At 46.9% G+C, this 18,496-nt stretch overlaps 1 protein-coding gene across 2 annotated transcripts in view; it reads left to right on the top strand.

Annotated features, from left to right (window-relative positions):
* Mmd2 (monocyte to macrophage differentiation associated 2) overlaps positions 1–18,496 on the top strand; it is a 46,959-nt gene that overhangs the window by 25,174 nt on the left and 3,289 nt on the right. For both annotated transcript variants that reach the window (XM_028887378.2, XM_037198432.1), the window contains exons 2-6: positions 5,358–5,439; positions 9,676–9,836; positions 10,175–10,249; positions 15,060–15,161; positions 16,781–16,850. In XM_028887378.2, the coding sequence (XP_028743211.1) occupies positions 5,358–5,439; positions 9,676–9,836; positions 10,175–10,249; positions 15,060–15,161; positions 16,781–16,850 (490 nt within the window). The remainder of the gene's footprint in view (positions 1–5,357; positions 5,440–9,675; positions 9,837–10,174; positions 10,250–15,059; positions 15,162–16,780; positions 16,851–18,496) is intronic.

The raw sequence follows: 18,496 nt of genomic DNA on the forward strand, positions 1-18,496 counted from the left end.
TCTAGACTCTGTCAGCTCGTCAGTTGACACTAACCATCACGCCTAGCATGCACAAGGCCTTGGAGTCCTTCTCCAGTACTGCAAAATAAAATGAATCACAAAGAAAATAAAAAGAAGAGGGGCTGTGGAGATGGCTCAGTTTGCATATCCAGTGCCACCTGAGGGCTGGAGTTCAGTCCTCAGCATCCACGTGCAGACCTGGTGTGATATCAACCTCTACATACATGTGCAAGCACACACACAAAGTAAATAAATAAAAAACTTCATAAAACAGCAACACACTGAGCCAATGAAATGACTCGTCAGTGAGAAGCTCTTGCATAGCCGTGTGAGTTTGAGTCCTGGAACCCCCAAAGTAGAAGGAGAGAACCAACTCTTACATTGTTTGCTGACCCTCATGTGGATACCCTGACTCAAACTCTCTCTCTAAAAAATTAGGAAAGAGCATAAACAACGCAGGTAAAATTCATTATACTAAATGTTAAAACCTGACTTAAAGGCTGTGTAATGGGGAAAAGGAGACGAAAGAGTTGAGAAATGACCAAAACGATCTTTAACAAGAATTTTTTTTTTCAGTGTTGGGGATAGAAACCAGGGCCTGGTACATACATACTAGGCATGTGGTCTACTGCCAAACCACACCTCCAGAACCTCACTGGGTGTGGGGGGGAGTGGTTTCTAGGTAGGTGCTCTATTGCTGACCCCACCTGCACCCCTCACTGGGGTTATTTAGACAAGTGCAGTACCACTGAGCTGTATCCTCAGCCTTAAGGTTTCCTTTAGTGTGGTCCATTTTTCTTTTGTGTACACAAGTTCCTCTTTGACTCATTTGCATAGATTGTTTGCTATTCAAAGCACAGCTCCCTTCCACCTAAGAATGTGCTTTGTCTTGATTCATCTATTGGTTTTCTGAAACAGGGTCTCATGTAGTTCAGGTTAACTTCAAATTCACTGTGTAGCTCAGACTGCCCTTAACGTCCTGATCCTGATCTGGGGCTACAGGCATGCATCATTATAGCCAGCTACATTATTTAAGGGTGATGACGAGTTCATAATCAAAAAAATCCATTAAAACTCCCCAAACCATGTTACAAAATCAGGAGACCTTTTTATTGTATACAAATTAAAACACAAAAAGTGAATTCGTTGCTCTTTAAAATGCCTGTCTAAGGTTTTTTGAAGAAAAGCACTGGGTCACAAGGAGTTAAAAGAAAAGTCCATGGGTCTTTGGGGTGGTGGGAATGGTTTCTTGGGCTTTTGCCAAGGCATGCTCCCCCCACTTTCAAGCCTCTCTTTTTTTCCTCCTCCATCACCCTCCATTCAATAGCTACAGCCTAAAGGAGAGACAAGGGGAGTTTTGTGGAAGACAGAAATAAATAAATAACGGCCTGCCCCAGGTCGCCACGGCAACTGTGACATCACCCTGGACCCGCATGGCTGGCACCATGGGTGGCTTGCCTGGAGTTAAAGGCACAGGAGAGGATAAGGTGGCTCCTGGTGACAGGTGCAGGACCTCCTTCCTGCAGAGGGTGATGAGCTTGCCCACCTGTGGGTCTCTCAGTTGTCCACCTACTTTCAGACCAGCTGGTGGCCGCATCAATTGTCATTGCTTCTTGGGGGCTTTGATAGAGCTAATTATCACACCTGCTGTGACATGGGCCACTGTCATCTGCCTGCAGGAATGGAGTAGCCTACACTCAGTGCTTGGGCACAGAGTTATTCTTTCACAGTTCTTGGAAGGCTGACTTCCAGGATCGAGGTGTGGGCAGGACTTGTTCTTTCTAGTTCTGAGGTCTCCTCTTCTAGGTTCTGGAATCTTTGGTGGCTTCGAGAAATGTTGCTCCCATCTTTGCCTCTGTGACATGAGGCCATCTTCTCCCTGCAACTGCCTTATATGTCGTCCTTCTCCATACTGTTCTTCTGCAAAATTTTATTTGTGGTACTGGAGCTTGAACCTAGGGTCTTGCATATGCTGAGCCATGCCCTGGTCCCTCATTGGGGGATTCCAAGCAAGTTCTCTACCACTGAGCCACACCCCAGCCCCTCACTGGGGGATTCTAGGCAAGTTCTCTACCACTGAGCCACACCCCAGCCCCTCACTGGGGATTCTAGGCAGGGGCTCTACCACTGAGCCACACCCCAACCCCTCTCTGGGGGATTCTAGGCAGGGGTTCTACCACTGAGCCACACCCCCAACCCCTCACTGGGGGATTCTAGGCAGGTGCTCTACCACTGAGCCACATCTCCAAACCTCTTTGTGCTTGGAGTCAGGACCCCCCTAAGTTGCCCAGGATTAGTCTCAGCCCCACTTTATATCTCCAGCAGCTCTCAAACTTGTGACTCTCCTGTCTCAGCTTCCCAAACAGCTTGGATAATCTGCACTAGATGTGTGCCTGGTGTTCTTTCTTTTTAAAAAATATTATTATTTTTTTTATGTGTATGGGTGTTTCGCCTGCATTAAATGTTTCATATCCTCTGGAGATAGACTAATAGACAGCTGTGAGCTGCCATATGGATGCTGGGAATTGAACCCGGGTCTTTTGGAAGAACAGCCAGTGCTCTTAACCGCTGAGCTAACTCTCCAGCCCCCACATGTCTGGTTTGCAATCTGCCCCTGCAAAGGCACCCACATCCTGGGATGGAAAACACTGGGAGTTGGTTTTTATGGTCCAGAAGTTCTGGGACTTTCAGCCTGGCACCTTAGTTTTCTTACCTGTCTGATGAGCTCAGCGTTCCCCTGTCCATGTGACAGCGGAATTACGTGACCAGGACTGTGCAGTCCGGCGTGGATGCTGTGGAAGAGCAGTGGCTAGAGCAGTGGGTCAGGGGAGCTGACATGGTCTCTGGAGTCGTGGAGGTATCATCATATATCAGACACAGGAGCACCAGAACAAGCCATGTGGCCAGCACCGAACCACCTCCCTCCGGCCTTTGTCCCTGTCTTGCCACACCGGCATTCCAGAAGCTAGCCTACAGAAGGCATCCAATAAATGCTCTGTGAACTATAGTAGCAGAGAGCAGGCTCACAGAAAGCTTCTCATCAAAAGCTCCAGCATATTTACCAGCACAACTCCAGTATACAAAAGGTGTTCAATAAATGGTCCTCGAGCTGTCCCTGACTTGCAGACAGCAAGGTGCTCCACAAATGCTCCATCTACTGTATCAGGAGAGTACTGGCAAACAGAAGGTGCTAAATGCATGTTCCAGGGACCTTGCATTGATCCAGCAGGTACTCAATAAAACCTCAAAGAATCATGATGCACAGGGCTCTTTGTTCTGAGCTATACGTTTTGGAGGAACGCACAGTAATAATTGTGTTCACATGTGTGTGAACACGCATGTGGACACCAAAGGAAGATCCTGAGTACTTTTCTCTATCGGTCTCTGTTTTGTTACCTTAAGACAGGGTCTGTGTCTGAATCAGATCAGAAGCTCAGGTATACTGGCCAGTGAGATGTCAGGATCTGTCTGTGTGTGTCCTCTCTCCTCCGCCGCCAGTGCTGGTATTATAGGAGTGTACAGCCACACCCAACTTTTTCACATGAGTGCTTCAGGATTCAAACTCAGGTCCTTGTGTTGTGCAGCAAGCACTTTTACCCACTGAGCATTTATTTCCTCAGCCTGTATAAATGGAATCATGAGGGACTGAGCTCGATGTCTTTGGGTGACATCTGACTCCCTCTGGTGGAGGATGCTGGGTGAAGCTCCAGGGGAAACTTGAGAGTCTGCAGAGAACACTGCACAGCTTGCTGGTTCTGTCTTTTAGGCTGAGAGCCGGATGTGTACAGTTGTTTCCATCGGAAGATCTGGGACACCTCTTCCTGGTCCCACTGACTCTCAAGTGTCAACCAGGCTCACTGAAATGCCCTTCACACTCATGTCATGGTAGAGACAGGCTCAGAAACCGGCTGGGCTGGTCTTGTACCACCTGGTGATGTAACTTCTCTGCTCCAAACTGTGCTGTATGGAGGCAAAGACATTTGAGGGTTCCATAAACCAACACACAAGAAATGCTTGTTATTTTAAAATATTTATTTATTTATTAGACAGGGTCTCAATATGTAGCCCTGGCTGACCTGAGACTCTCTGAGTAGACCAGGCTGGCCCTGAAATCACATAGATTTACCTGCTTCTGACTCTTAAGAGCTGGGATTAAAGGCGTGCACCACAAATGTTTATTAGCGTGCATGTGTGCATGTGTGTGTGTGTGTGTACACATATATGCAGGTGTGCAGAAATGCTAAGATGGCCTCAGATCTCCTGGAACTGGAGTTCTAGGGGTTGTGGGCTGCGTGATGTGGGTGTTGGGATCTGAACTTGGGTCCTTTGCAAGAGAATATGAGCTCTTAACCCCTGAGCCATCTCCAGCTCCAGGAATTCTTATTTTTAAGAGAAATTTAAGTCTAGAACTGTGGCTCAGTTGGTGGTAATGTGCTTGCATAGTTTGCGTGAAGCCCTGGGGTCCACCCAGTGCTGCAAGAGCCAGGTGTGGTGATGTGTATCTGTAATCCCAGCACTCAGGATCCTCCTGCCTCTGGCCTGTAAGTGCAGGGGTTACACATGTGCAGTGATTACGTGTGTTTATGAGGTGCTGGGGTGGTACTCAGAGCTTTGCACACACTAGGAAAGCACTCAGCCAGCTGAGTTGTCTCCCCATCCCCAGTAAATAAACATCATATTGAGGATTAGACACGGAACACTTAGTGGGAAAAGATGTTTATTACTTAGGACTGAGGAGATGGCTCACCAGGTAAAGCACCTGCTGGATAAGCATGAGGGCCTGAGTTCAAATCCCAGAACCCATGTAAAAGGCAGGTGCATGTGATGACAGAGCTTGCAGTGGGAAGTGGGGCGGGGCCGGAGACAGGCGGGTCTCTGAGGCTCACTGGCCAGCCAGCCTAGTTGAAATGGCATGCTCTGGATTCAGTAAGTGACCCTGTCTGAAAAAAAAGGGAGGGGTGCAATTGAGGCAGACACTCTATGTCGGCTACTGGCCTATGTGTGTGAATACAAAAGCAAGCACATATGCATACACCACAGAAGCACATACACACAATTGAAAACTGCAGTACTCAGAAATCGAGATGGGCCGGGCCGTGGTGGCACACGCCTTTAATCCCAGCACTCGGGAGGCAGAGCCAGGTGGATCTCTGTGAGTTCAAGGCCAGCCTGGTCTACAGGGCGAGATCCAGGACAGGCACCAAAACTACACAGAGAAACCCTGTCTCAAAAAACGAGAGAGAGAGAGAGAGAGAGAGAGAGAGAGAGAGAGAGAGAAGGAAAGCTGTGTGGGTGAGAATCTGGACTCTGGCTTCCTCATCCAGTCTTTCTGAAACTCTTTCTGCCTCTCATTGCAGGTTTATGAATGACCGAGTCCCGGCACACAAGAGGTACCAGCCCACAGAGTATGAACACGCAGCCAACTGTGCTACCCATGCTGTGAGTTGACTTAATGGGGTACTGACATGGGGACCCTTCAGGGTGGGGGGTAAAGAAGGCACTCTCCTCAATCTATGATATATATTATCTGTCTGTATATGCAGGTGAGTGCAGGTGCTCATAGAGGCCCGAAGAGGGCGTCAGATTTCCTAGAGCTGAAGTTTCAGGCAGTTGTGAACTGCTCAGTGTGGGTGCTGGGATTGAACCCAGGTCCTCTAAAAGAGCACTGAAAGCTGGATTTACATTCATGGTGCACACCTTTAGTCTCAGCATCCTGGAGGCAGAGGCAGAGGAGGCAGGAGGATCTCTGTGAGTTTGAGGCCAGGCTGAACATAGCAAGCTCCAGGACAGCCAGAGCTACATAGAGAGATCCTGAATAAAAGAGCACAGATCACTTTTAACTGATGAGTCATCTCTTGTTTCTTTAAAATTATTTATTTTTTATTTTTGTGTGAGTGTGGGTGTGCAAGTGTGGAGGTCAGAGGACAACTTTCAGAATTGCACCGTGGGGCTCAGGGATCAAACTTAGGTATCAGGCTTACATGAAATCATCTTGCTGACTCCATCTTGTTTTATGGATGCTGTCTCTCACTGGGACCTGGAGCTAGTCAAGTAGCCTTGGCTGACTGACTTGATGATGCCAGGGGCCTGACAATTTCTGCTTCCCAATTCTGGGATTCCAAGCATGGGATTCAGCTTTTGATATGGCAATCTGAACTCAGGTCCTCATGATTGTCCAGCCAGCAATTTGCTGGTGGGGCCATCTCCTCAGTCCTTCTCAAACCACCCCATGTGACCTGTTTCTTTAATCTCTCAGGGGCCCCAGTAGTGCGGGCCTAAAGGAAGCACAATGGACTATAGAACTGTAGGTGGATTTTTCTGTCCCATCAGCCAGCTCCCAAATCACAACACAGAGACTTATTATTAATTATAAAAGCTGATAGCTTAGGCTTGTTTCTAACTAGCTCTTAACAATTTAAATTAAGCCATTTCTATCAATCTATGTGTTACCACATGGCTCATGCCTTTACCTGTCCTCCAGCATGTCTTGCTCTCTCTGTGTCTGCTGACGACTCCGCCCTTCTTCTTCCCATCATTCTCTGTGTCTGACTGTCTTACCTGTACCTCCTGCCTAGCTAAAGGCCATTCAGCTTTTTATTAAACCAATCAGAATGACACACCTTCACCGTGTACAAAAAGATTATTCATAACATTTACCAAGCTAGAATGACCTGTCCATCACTCAGTTGTTAAAACAATTTCCAGTACTCTCATGAGGAAAAGATGGAAGGTTTAGGGGAAGCAGGTCACAGATTTGTAAAGGTAAAGGATTCAGGGGTTTGCTTTCTATAGCTTTTGAGTGGCCTACCTCTCCCCCTGCTCTGTCTATTCTTGAAATGGGGTCCCATGTAGCTCAGGCTAGTCTTAAACTCACTATGTAGCTAAGGATGAACTTGAATTCTGAAGGTTCTTCCTTCAATCTCCACCTCCTGAATGCTGGGATTACAGGTGTTCACTACCATGCCTGCTTTATGTGGTGATGGGGAAGGAACTCAGGGCTTTGGGAATGATTCACAAGTCTTCTTCCAACGCAACTATGGAACTGTACATTTCAAAACTCTTGAAAGAGGGTTGGGGATGTAGCTCAGCTGGTAGAGTCCTTGTACAGTATGAGGGAGGCCCAGGGTACTACCCCCAGCACTGCAAACAAGAAACAAACAAACCTACAAGGATTTGGGAGTTTTTATCCTAAAGCAAGGATAAAGTGTGAGGAGATAGCTGTCTTTGATCTGAGTTCAAGTCCCTGTACCCATAGCAGACAGCTCATAACAGCCTGTAACTCCATCTTCGGGTATTCTAATGCCTTCTTCTGGCCTCCACTGGCACCTGCACTCAATGCATCCCTCCACAAACATAATTAAAATGAATTCTTAAATAATGATGATGATGATAAAACTCTGCATGGAGCCAGGCATGGTGGCACAGGCCTGTGACTCTAGCCTTTGAGAGGCTGAGATTGGAGATAGTTACAAGTTTGAGGCTAGCCTGCCATGAAATCCTGTCTCAAACAGAATTTTCATGGAACCACGTGAACATGTACAACTTTTTTAAAATCTGTGTGTGTGTGTGTGTGTGTGTGTGTGTGTGCCTGCCTATTTGTATGTGAGAGTGTGAGCACACGTGTGCCATGATGCAGGTGTGGAGGGCAGAGGGCAAGGTGTCATTTCTCACCTCCCACCTTGTGTGAGATGGTCTCTGTTGGACAGGTGTAGGCCAGGCTAGCTCGCCCATGCGTTTTTGGGAATTCTTCCTTCCATCTCTCTGTAGAAATGCTGGGATTGTGTAGAAGCACCAGGATTACAGACACGTGCTACCATGTGACCCAAACCACAGGAATAAGGGTTCAAAGCAGCATGGTGTTGAGGAGGAGGACCAGGAACGAGGAAATAAAGACAGAAGGCTGAAATCAGGAGGGCTGCATGAGGTTTCTTTCTTTCCTTCCTTCCTCCTTCCCTCCCTCCCTCCCTCCTTCCCTCCCTCCCTCCCTCTCTCCCTCCCTTTGACAGGGTTTATCTGTGTAATAGTTTTGGCTGTCCTGGAACTCACTCTGTAGACCAGGCTGATCTCGAACTCAGAGATCCACCTGCCTCTGCCTCTCAAATTCTGGCATTAAAGGTGTGCGCCACCACTGCATTTTATATACTATTTGCAGGGGAAATGGGAGAGTCAACAGAAACCTATCCCACAGTGGGACAAAGTCAGCCAGGAGCTAATCAAACAATGTTGCACAAAAGGGACACCAGATATCTCAAGTGTGTCGCAGACTGAGCACACGGTGGCCTTGGACTGATAAGAACAGCCCTTTAGTGGGGAAGAGTTAGATCCCAGGATCTGAAATTGCAGCTCCCCCAAGATTCGGCTCCCAGGCCATTACTGGCTGTGCCAAGCATGTTCATGGTTTTAGACAGGGAACTATGTTCCTTCTCCATACACCAGGGCCTCAGGAAAGCCTTGGATTGCCTGGCTCCCAACAACCATGTCTGTCTTTATTTGGGTTTTCAGGATCTGAACTTGGGTCCTCACACTTGCATGGCAAGTGCCCCACCCATTGAGCCATCTACCCAGTCCATTATGTACAAACTTTCATTTGTAACTGTGATTTTATGTCGATGGGTATTTGGCCTGGATGCTTGTCTGTTCACTGTGTGCATGCCTGGTGTCCACAGAGGCCAGAAGATGGGATCAGATTCCCTAGAGCTGGAGTTACAGGTAGCTGTAAGCCACGGTATGGGTGCTGAGAATTGAACCTGGGTCAGTCAGTGCTCTTAACCACTGAGCTGTCTCTTCAGCTCCCAATAGGTACAGTTTTTATGTCTTATGTGTCAATTCAAGTTTTTAAAAATGAAAATTGACCCCATTCCTCAGAAATGAAACGCCTCACTTCTTTAGTGGCACTGTTAGCCTTCATGTGCTCAGTGGGCACCATGTTGTCTAGGTAATGGGAGCACGATCTAGAGAAAGGGAGCGAGTCAGTGCAGAGATCTTGGGGCTCTGTACTCCCCTGAGCCTGGCTGGTGAGGATGGCTCAGTAAAATGCTTTCTACACAAGCATGAAGACCTGAGTTATTCCCAACACCTGCATGGTAGAAGAGAACTGCCTACCTCTCATCTCCAATAGTCCACTCTTGTACACACACACACACACACACACACACACACACATACACACACACACACACACACACTCAGTTAACAAAAATGTTTCCAATAGACAAACAAGTGGGGTGAACAGTGCCTGAGGAATGAGGCCTGTGGTTGATCTTTGGCCTTCACATGCACGTGCAGGAAAGTGTAACCCAGTGCCGTAAGTCACATAAAACCCTGCTGTGCTCCACATCACATACTCCCCCATGCAACCCGCAAAAGGGCTGGTCCTTGCAGGTGGAGAGATGCTTCAGCAGTTGAGACCATGCACTGCTCTTGTAGACGGTCTGAATTTGTTTCCCAGCACCCATGTGACGGTGATATTTAAGACAGCCAGCTATCTTAAAACCATCACAAAGTCCAGCGCCTAGGGATCCAGTTTCTTCTTCTGGCCTCTTTGGACTCTTGCATTCATAATGTAACTCCCAGCCCCACCCCACATACATACACAAAATTAAAAATAAAATGTATCTTCAGAAAATGTATCTATTTTAAAAAAGGCTGGCCCTGTTCTGTCTTCTCTCACTCTAGTTCTGGATCATTCCCAGCATCCTTGGCAGCTCCAACCTCTACTTCCTGTCGGACGATGACTGGGAAACCATATCTGCCTGGATCTACGGCCTTGGCCTCTGTGGCCTCTTTGTAGTATCCACCATTTTCCACACAGTCTCCTGGAAGAAGAGCCACCTCAGGTACCCTCCACCCAACCCACGGGAAGGGCACATGGGCATACACTCTGTACACACATAGTCGAAGCATGCCAGCTTTCACCGTAACGGGGTCCTGAGGTGCTTTCATAAACCCCCAGCATGGCAGGCAGCCTGGAAAACTGTGCTCTGGTCCCTTACGGGTGGAGAGACTCAGGCTGGAGGGGGTGTCTCCAGGGTGGGGTGGGCACCTCTCTCAACTCTGTCTCTTAGTCTCTCTTCCACTGGGGAAGGCAAGGCTGTCCCTAGGCAGTGCTGTGGGCACTCCCATACCTCCCTGGGACATAGTGGTTATGATCTGCCACCTCCTCTACCCACCCTAGGATGGTAGAACACTGCCTGCACATGATCGACCGGATGGTCATTTACTTCTTCATCGCGGCTTCCTATGCTCCTTGGTGAGTGCCAGCAACCCTCCCCGCTACCCTGGCTGCCTTCCTTTCTCCTGTTTGAATTTCTGTCTACATTTGGGTGGGTGATTGGTGACCACACAGACAGGGAGTAGGTGAAAAGACATGCTCATCTTCTCTCTTGTGCCAAGAAATACCTACTTATTACCAGTGTCCTTCAAGGGTTGTTGTAGTCAAAAAAGAGCAAATGTGTATGTCTATGTGTATGCAAATACTTATGTATACATTAGCATGTATTAACATATATTTACAGATATAAATGTCAACGGTTGTATAGATGTATAGACACATTTGTACATGTATGCAGATATGCATGTGGTTTTGTTTTTGTTTTTTTTAATCATTATTTGTGTGTGTGTGTATGTGTGTGTGTGTGTGTGTGTGTGTGTGTGAGAGAGAGAGAGAGAGAGAGAGAGAGAAGAGAGAGAGAGAGAGAGAGAGAGAGAATGTGTGTGTGGAGGGTGCGGTCTCAGGTTACCCAGGCCAGCCTTGAACTCCCTATGTATCTTAGGCTGGCCTTGGATTCCTGATCCTTCTGCCTCTGCTTTTCCAGTGCTGAGATTACAAGTATGTACCATGGTGCCTGGCTTATATGTGTGTTTTAAAAGCATTACTTTGTGTTGGATGTGGTGGTGCACACCTTTAATCCCAGTACTAGGGAGGCAGAGGAGGGTAGATCTCTGTGAGTTTGAGGTCAGCAGGGCTACACAGTGAGACCCTGTTTCAAAAAAATATATTATTCATATTTTTATCTTTTTTTCCTTGTGGTGCTGGGAATCAAATCAGTTCTCTATCACTGAGCCATACTTTCCCTCAATGTTTCATACATATACTGTACATTGTAAAGCATGTATTTAGACACATGTGTGGCATGTACTTGCAACCCCAGGCTTTGGGAGGCTGAGGCAAAGCTTGAAGCCAACCCTGGCTATATAGTGAGGCCCTGTCTGGAAAACAAAGCAAAATGCCAAGTATCTATTTATACTTTTACCTCATGCCTGTTTTCCTTTTCGTGTGTGTGTGTGTGTGTGTGTGTGTGTGTGTGTGTGTGTGTGTGTGTGTGTGTGTGTGTGTGTGTGTATGTGGTGTACATATGTGTGCATGTTTTATGTGTGTTGGTGTCTGGAATCACCCTCCATCATTTTTCAGGAATTTGGATGACCACATTTCTTCCACATAGAAAACTGCATTTTTTTTTAAACCACTGTGATATAGGTAGAGCTTAGACTTTCTTTCACAAGTGCTAGGTAAACATTCTTCCTCCCACACTTTTTCTGAGATGGCATCTTGCTATGTTGCCTTGGCTGGTTAGGAAGGAACTTCTGTGAACAGATCATCCTTACTTCAGTCTTCCTCGGGTAGCAGCTGGAACTACAGTGTATACCACCATGCTCTGCTGCTTAACATGTCTGTCTGTCTGTCTGTCTGTCTGTCTTCCTTCCTTCCTTTCTTTTTGAAGACAGAGTTTCTTGGTGTAACAGCCCTGGTTGTCCTGGAACTCACGCTGTAGACCAGGCTGGCCTTGAACTCACAGAGATCCACCTGCTCTGCCTCCTGTGATGACTAGATACTGAGTAGAGTGTCCTCCCACCCCACACGTTTCTCCTCCTGCTCTTTCCCCTCTATCTTTCAGTGGTTGAGAGCACCTGCTGCTCTTGCAGAGGACCGGAGTTCAGTTCCCAGCACCAATGTGAGACAGCTCACAACCACCTCTACCTCCAGTTCTGCTCGCTTCCACTGAGATCTGCCTGCCTCTGCCTCCCAAGTGCTGGGATTAAAGGCGTGTGCTACCATTGCCTGAATTCTATGTTTAATATAGCGGCTAGCTTTTTCCTCCGATCTCCAGATAAGCTTTATTGGGGTACACAAATAAAATATCCCAATATTCTTCTGGTCTCCACTGGCACCTGCACTCATGTGCACCCCCCCCCATATAAATTTAGAAAAAATTAAAGGCTTTCTCATGCAAGACTTCATTCCAGAGAAGAGTTAAAGGATCTTCATGCTTGGCACCTTATTAGTTGTCTTTTTCTAAACCAAACTGCTAGGGAAAGGGCTCAGATCTTTCTCTGCATCTACACGTACGTAATTCATCTTGTGTGTAAAGAGTATAATCTTGCTGTCCTGCCGCCACCTCAGACTGTGATGGGACACCACGATGAAAGCAGCGTGAGGGAGCAAGCGTTGATTCCCACTGGGGGCTCGGGAGTACAGCCCGCCCTTCCAGGCAGGAACTTGATGAAAACTGGTGCCATCCGCACTGGGTGGTCTCCCTACAGCAGTCACCACCACTCACAGCCGTCCTAGAGGACCTTCTGGGAGATTCTAGGTCTCATCGAGGTGACAGTTAGCACTAGCCAGCACATTTGCTTCCTTTTTTCAAATTCGTTTATTTGTATTTTATGTGCATTGCTGTTTTGCCTGCATGATACACCTCACATGTCCGTTATGTGCCGGATCCCCTGGAACTGTGGGTGCTGGAAACTGAACCCAGGTCCTCTGGAAGAGTAGACAGTGCTCTTAACTGCTGAACTCTCTGGCTCTACTATTCTTTTTTTTTTTTTTTAAGATTTATTTTTTACCTTAATATTTATAAACTGTCTTAACTTGCAAAAATAAAATCACAAGTCAAAAATTAGCCATATCCCAAGTCTGACTTCTCAATGAACTTCTGTAGAGTTAGACTAGCCATCTGGAATGGAAGCTTGGAGTTTACATTTTTATTATCAAATATATTTTTATGCATATATTCATCACCCAAAACAAAAATCTATGACAGAATTAGAAGCAGGAAAACTATCAGCTTTATCTCCTCTTTTGTAACTCGATACCTGCAATCAGTTCTTTCTCATCCTCTAATCTGCAGCCTTGTTTTCTTTTCAACATGCTATGTTGTACCCACACATATATTTGTTGACGGACAGACATATATGACCGTATGGGTATTTATTTATTTTTAATTGTGTGTCTGTGTGAGACAATGTGTGTATGTGTACCATATACATGCAGGAACCTGTGGAGGCCAGAAGAAAGTGTCAGGTTCCTTCGAACTGGAGTGACAGGTGGCTAATGTGGGTGCTTGGACTTGAACCCAGGTTCCCTGCAAGAACAACAAATCTCTCTGTTTCTGTCTCTCCTCCCCTCCCCTCTGAAGATGGGTTGCACTATGTAGCCCTGGATGGCCTGCAACTCACTATGTAGACCAGGCTGGATCCCATCTGTGTCTGTCTCCCCAGTGTTGGGCCTAAAGGCCTAAAGACTGGCACAGCGAACACGCGTAACTCTCCAAACTCAAGCTTGCTGTTCTCGTCTGCTCTCCCCACTCCAGCATCTACTAATAGCTTCTGGGGATTTTACCACATTGGTTCAGTCTGTCCTATTTTTAAAATGACCACGAATAGGGCCTTTCAGATGACTTAGGGAACTGTGGTTGGTATGTAAAATAAAAGAAATTTAAATAAATAAAAAGGAAAGAAAAAAAAGATGACTTAGCCAGGAGCAGGGGCTCATGTCTTTAATCCCAGCACTGAGGAGGCAGAGGCAGGTGGAGCTCTGAGTTCGAGGCTAGCCTGATCTACTGAGTGAGTTCCAGGACAGCCAGAGCTACATAGAAAGACCCTGTCTCAAACAAACAAACAAAGACAAAAAACCAAAAAAAAAAAAAAAAAAAAAAAAAAAAAAAAAAAAAAAAGTTGACTTAGCAGATTTTTAAAATGGTGCCTGCAGACAGCCCTGACTTCTATAGACAAACCTGAGTTCTTGCCCCAGAAACCACACAGTAGAAGAAGAGAATCAACCCCCCAAAGTTGTCCTCTGCTCTCCACACATGTGCCACAGCATATGGACACACACACACACACACACACACACACACACACACACACACACACGCACACACTCACAAACAAATGTTTAAAAAATTAAAAACCTACAGATGTACTCAAAACATTGTTGTTTTTGTTTTTGTTTTTTGAAACAGGGTTTTTCTGTGCAGTTTTGGTGTCTGTCCTGGATCTTGCTCTGTAGACCAGGCTGGCCTCTCACAGAGATCCACCTGGCTCTGCTTCCCAAGTGCTGGGATTAAAGGCGTACGCCACCACCGCCCAGCTGTACTCAAAATACTGTATAAAATTACAAGAGCTGGGCATGGCGGTGTATTAGGGTTCTCTAGAGAAACAGAACCAATAGAAGGTATATATATTATAAAAGGTATGTGTGTGTGGTGTATATGTATATACATGTTCTTGTGAAGAACTTCATGTGAAGGACAAAGGTCATGTGGAGGTCAGATATCTCTCTTGTTTGATCTCCACCTTATTTTTTGAGACAGGGTCTCTTACTGAACCTGCCACTCACTATTCAGGGAGGCTGATGGTTGACTGAGCCACAGGAATCCTCCTGTCTTGGCCTCCCCATCACCAGGGATTATGTGGGTTCTGGGGATCTGAACTCATGTCCTAATGCTTGAGTGACTGGCATTTTACTGACAAGTCTTCCCAGCCACGAGGCTAGCTTTGTCTGGGTCTTTTGTCAGCTGTGTCGCTCATACTGGCCTGAAACTGGTGACTCTCCTGCCTCAGCCTCCTGAGTGCTGGGACGACAGGTATGTACCACCATTCCAACTTTGCCAGTTCAGTTTGTGCAGCATTATGCCTCCCTCTGGTGAGAGTCCTTGTCCTACCTGGGCAGCCATTGGGGACCGGGCTGCTCTAGGGTCAGCTTCCTTTGACAGGCTGGCCACATAGTGATTGTCCTTGGTGGTCCCCTCAGGCTCTGCCCTTGGCTTTCTCTCTCCCAGGCTGAACCTCCGGGAGCTGGGCCCCTGGGCCTCCCACATGCGCTGGCTGGTCTGGATCATGGCCTCCACTGGTACTATCTATGTCTTTTTCTTCCATGAACGGTAAGTCAGGGCTGGGGGACTCACACTGGTGAGTTGTCCCTTAATTCTTCAATGCCACCTGCTCAGCAGCCTCAAGCAGGTGAGCCCCCAAGATGACCCCCAAAATGCCTGCATCCTACCGTTGAGGACCATGGCTGTACACCAGGTCCCATGGCCCAGAGGGATACATCTAAAGCAGTGTGTGTGTGTGTGTGTGTGTGTGTGTGTGTGTGTGTGTGTGTGTGTGTTTAGGGGCCAGAGTTTAATGCTGGCCAGTGAGCTCTAGAGATCCTCCTGTCTCCCATCTGAAAATGAGGTTGCAGATGTGTGTGATCATGCCTGACTTTTATGCGGGTGTGGGGATCTGAATTCAGGTCTTCATGCTCATACAGAAAGCCCTTTACCAATGAAGCCATCTCCCTGGGCCCTGAATGTTCCGCCCCCCCCCCCAAAATCATAGTGGGTGTTGGGGAGATGGCTCTGTTGGTGAAGTTCCTGTTGTTCAAGTATGAAGTACTGAATTTGATCCCCGGGACACACTTTAACAGCTGGGCACAGTGGTGTACCCGTTGTCCCTCTGCTGAGGAGGCGGAAACAGGAGGATCCCTGGGACTTGCTGGTCAGCCACCTTACCTTACTTGGCAAGATCCCCATCAGTAAGAGACCCCTTCTCAAGGTGGACAGCACCCTCGAAATGACACTTGAGGCTACTCTCTGGCTTCCACACATATGTGCTCACACCTCATACATATGTGCATCTGCACACCCATGAACACACACACACATCAAAAAATTTTACTTCGTGTATGTGTGTCTGTGTGCGTGTATATGTACGGATGTATGTAGGTGCCCAAGGAGGCCAGAAGAGGGTGTCAGATCCCTAGAGCTGGAGCTGTAGGAGGTTAGGAGCTGCCTGTTGTGGGTGCTGGGATTCGAACTACACATGCTCTAACTAACTGCTGAGCCATCGATTCAGCACCCTATCCTCTCTAGATCATTTTTTATGACATCATAGGAAACTTGACCCACTAAGTGGACTAGGTCACATGTCACCTGCCTTCCCTAAACTGTGTTATCAGATAATGGAGAACGGCTTTAAGAGGTCACCCTGAAACCTTGTTTTTTTTTTTTTTTTCCCCCTGCTATGGGACTGGAATGACAGTCAGGGAAGCAACAGAAAACAACCAAGTCCTACAAACACGAGCACACAGGGCCTCCAGGAGGCAGACAGTCCAGAATGGCATAGGGCTCGGTTCACCTAGCAATTCAGCAAACCTGAGAATGGCTGCTTGGGTCCTGTGGGAGAAGATGCTGGGATTAATTAGTAATGTCTGCCACAGGCCACACATTGGCGATATCCATGTACTTGCTATGCTTAAACTTGCAATCCATGTTCTACCTGCAGTGTAAACTTTAGAAACTCAGAAACAGGCTCAGAGAAGCCCAGGGGCTTGTCATATGATTTGCCCAAGGTCACGCGACTCCCATTACCCGTTGATGTGATGGGCAGAATATGAAAAGAGGAGTTCCACACAGGAAAAATCTCCTCTTCTCACTGTGCTGGTCTTCAGCGACAGAAAGTTGTGTGCTCTGTCCCTCTTTGGAAGCTTGTCCTGAGACCACATGATTTGTCTTCCCAGGTACAAGCTTGTGGAGCTGCTCTGCTATGTGGTGATGGGATTTTTCCCTGCCTTGGTCATCCTCTCCATGGTAAGTCCCACTTGCCCAGGGTGAGGACACCCATCTTCTGGAAGGAACACATGCGTGAGCTGGACCTGCCTCTTGAGACTATCAATCAAGCCCTCTCCTCTGGCAGCAGGGGAAATAGAGGCTGAGTGGGTCTGTGTGCTTGCCTAAGGGGACAGAGAACAGGGAGAGCTCGCCTGGGAACTGCAGCATCCCTTGTGCCTAAGTCTGAGGTTAGGTCTCCATATCCTATGGAGGCGACTAGACAGCTTAGGCAAGGCACTGACCATGGTGCCTGGTACATAGTACCTGCTGAGAAACACTGGGTGCTTTGACTACTGTGTGGTTAACATTCAGTTCTTTAGGACTAGGGAACATGTTACTGTGTGTGTGTGTGTGTGTGTGTGTGTGTGTGTGTGTGTGTGTGTGTGATGAGATACCTTAGAGCTATTCACAATACCACCCAAAATGTTTTAGATTCATTTTTTTTTGCCGCATGACAAATAGCGACTTAGAGGGCTGGACTGGCGGGGTGGCTCAGTGGTTAAGAGCACTTGTTGCTCTTGCAAGCCAACCTGAGTTTGGTTCCCTGCACTTAAGTGAGGTGGCTTACAAACACAAACATTTTTAACTCCAGGCAATCTGATGCCCTCTTCTGGCCTCCATAGGTACTGCACAGAAATGGGGCATAGTCCCTCCCTCCCTCCCATATACATACACATAACTAAAAATGAAATATTTTTTTAAAGCGGTTTAGAAAAGAAAGGGTTTATTTGGATCACAATTGCAGGTTACAGTCCATCATTGCGGGGAAGCCCAGGCAGGGAGCCTGAAGCAACTAGTGACAACCACAATCAAGAGCAGAGAGAAATGAGTGCGTGCTTATTACTCCGCTTACCAATTCTACTGTCATACAGTGCAGGACTCAAATCCAGAGACTGGTGCTGCCCATTTTTAGGCTTTGTCTTCAGACATCAGTTATAATAATCAAGACAATCTCCTACGGACAGATCCACAAAGCAACATGATCCAGACATTTCCTGTGACTCTCTTCTCTGGTAATTCTAGATTGTGTGAAGCTGGAGGTTAAAATTAAGCACCACATGGGATCTTTAAGATTTCAAAGAGACATTTTTTATTTCTTGAGAGGGTCTCCTGAAGCCCAGACTTGCCTCAAACTCATTATGTAAAATAGTGTTGCTTTTTCAAGGCTGAATAATATTCCTCATGTCCAGTTCTTTCTTTCTTTCTTTCTTTCTTTCTTTCTTTCTTTCTTTCTTTCTTTCTTTCTTTCTTTCTTTCTTTCTTTCTTTCTTTCTTTCTTTCTTTCTTTCTTTCTTTTTTTCTTTCTTTCTTTCTTTCTTTCTTTCTTTCTTTCTTTCTTTCTTTCTTTCTTTTTCTGTTTTAATTTGTGTTGTTTGCATGAGACAGAGTCCTGCTCTGTAGCCCAGGCTGGCCTTGAACCCCTTCTTCCTCCGCCTGCTCAGTCCTCGGGTTGCAGGCAGGTGCCACTTGCCCAGTCTACAAGAGACTTTGTTTTGTGGCTGCTCAAGTTGTAGAAAGACAAGGACAGTGGAACCTGACTGACCTAAAGATGGTTAGGTCCTGTGTGTCAGTACAGATGATGGGCAGGAGTGTGGCTTCCTGCACCCAGGTTAGGCGACTCACAA

This window comes from Peromyscus leucopus, chromosome 23 (assembly GCF_004664715.2).
Source record: "Peromyscus leucopus breed LL Stock chromosome 23, UCI_PerLeu_2.1, whole genome shotgun sequence".
Classification (NCBI taxonomy): domain Eukaryota; kingdom Metazoa; phylum Chordata; class Mammalia; order Rodentia; family Cricetidae; genus Peromyscus; species Peromyscus leucopus.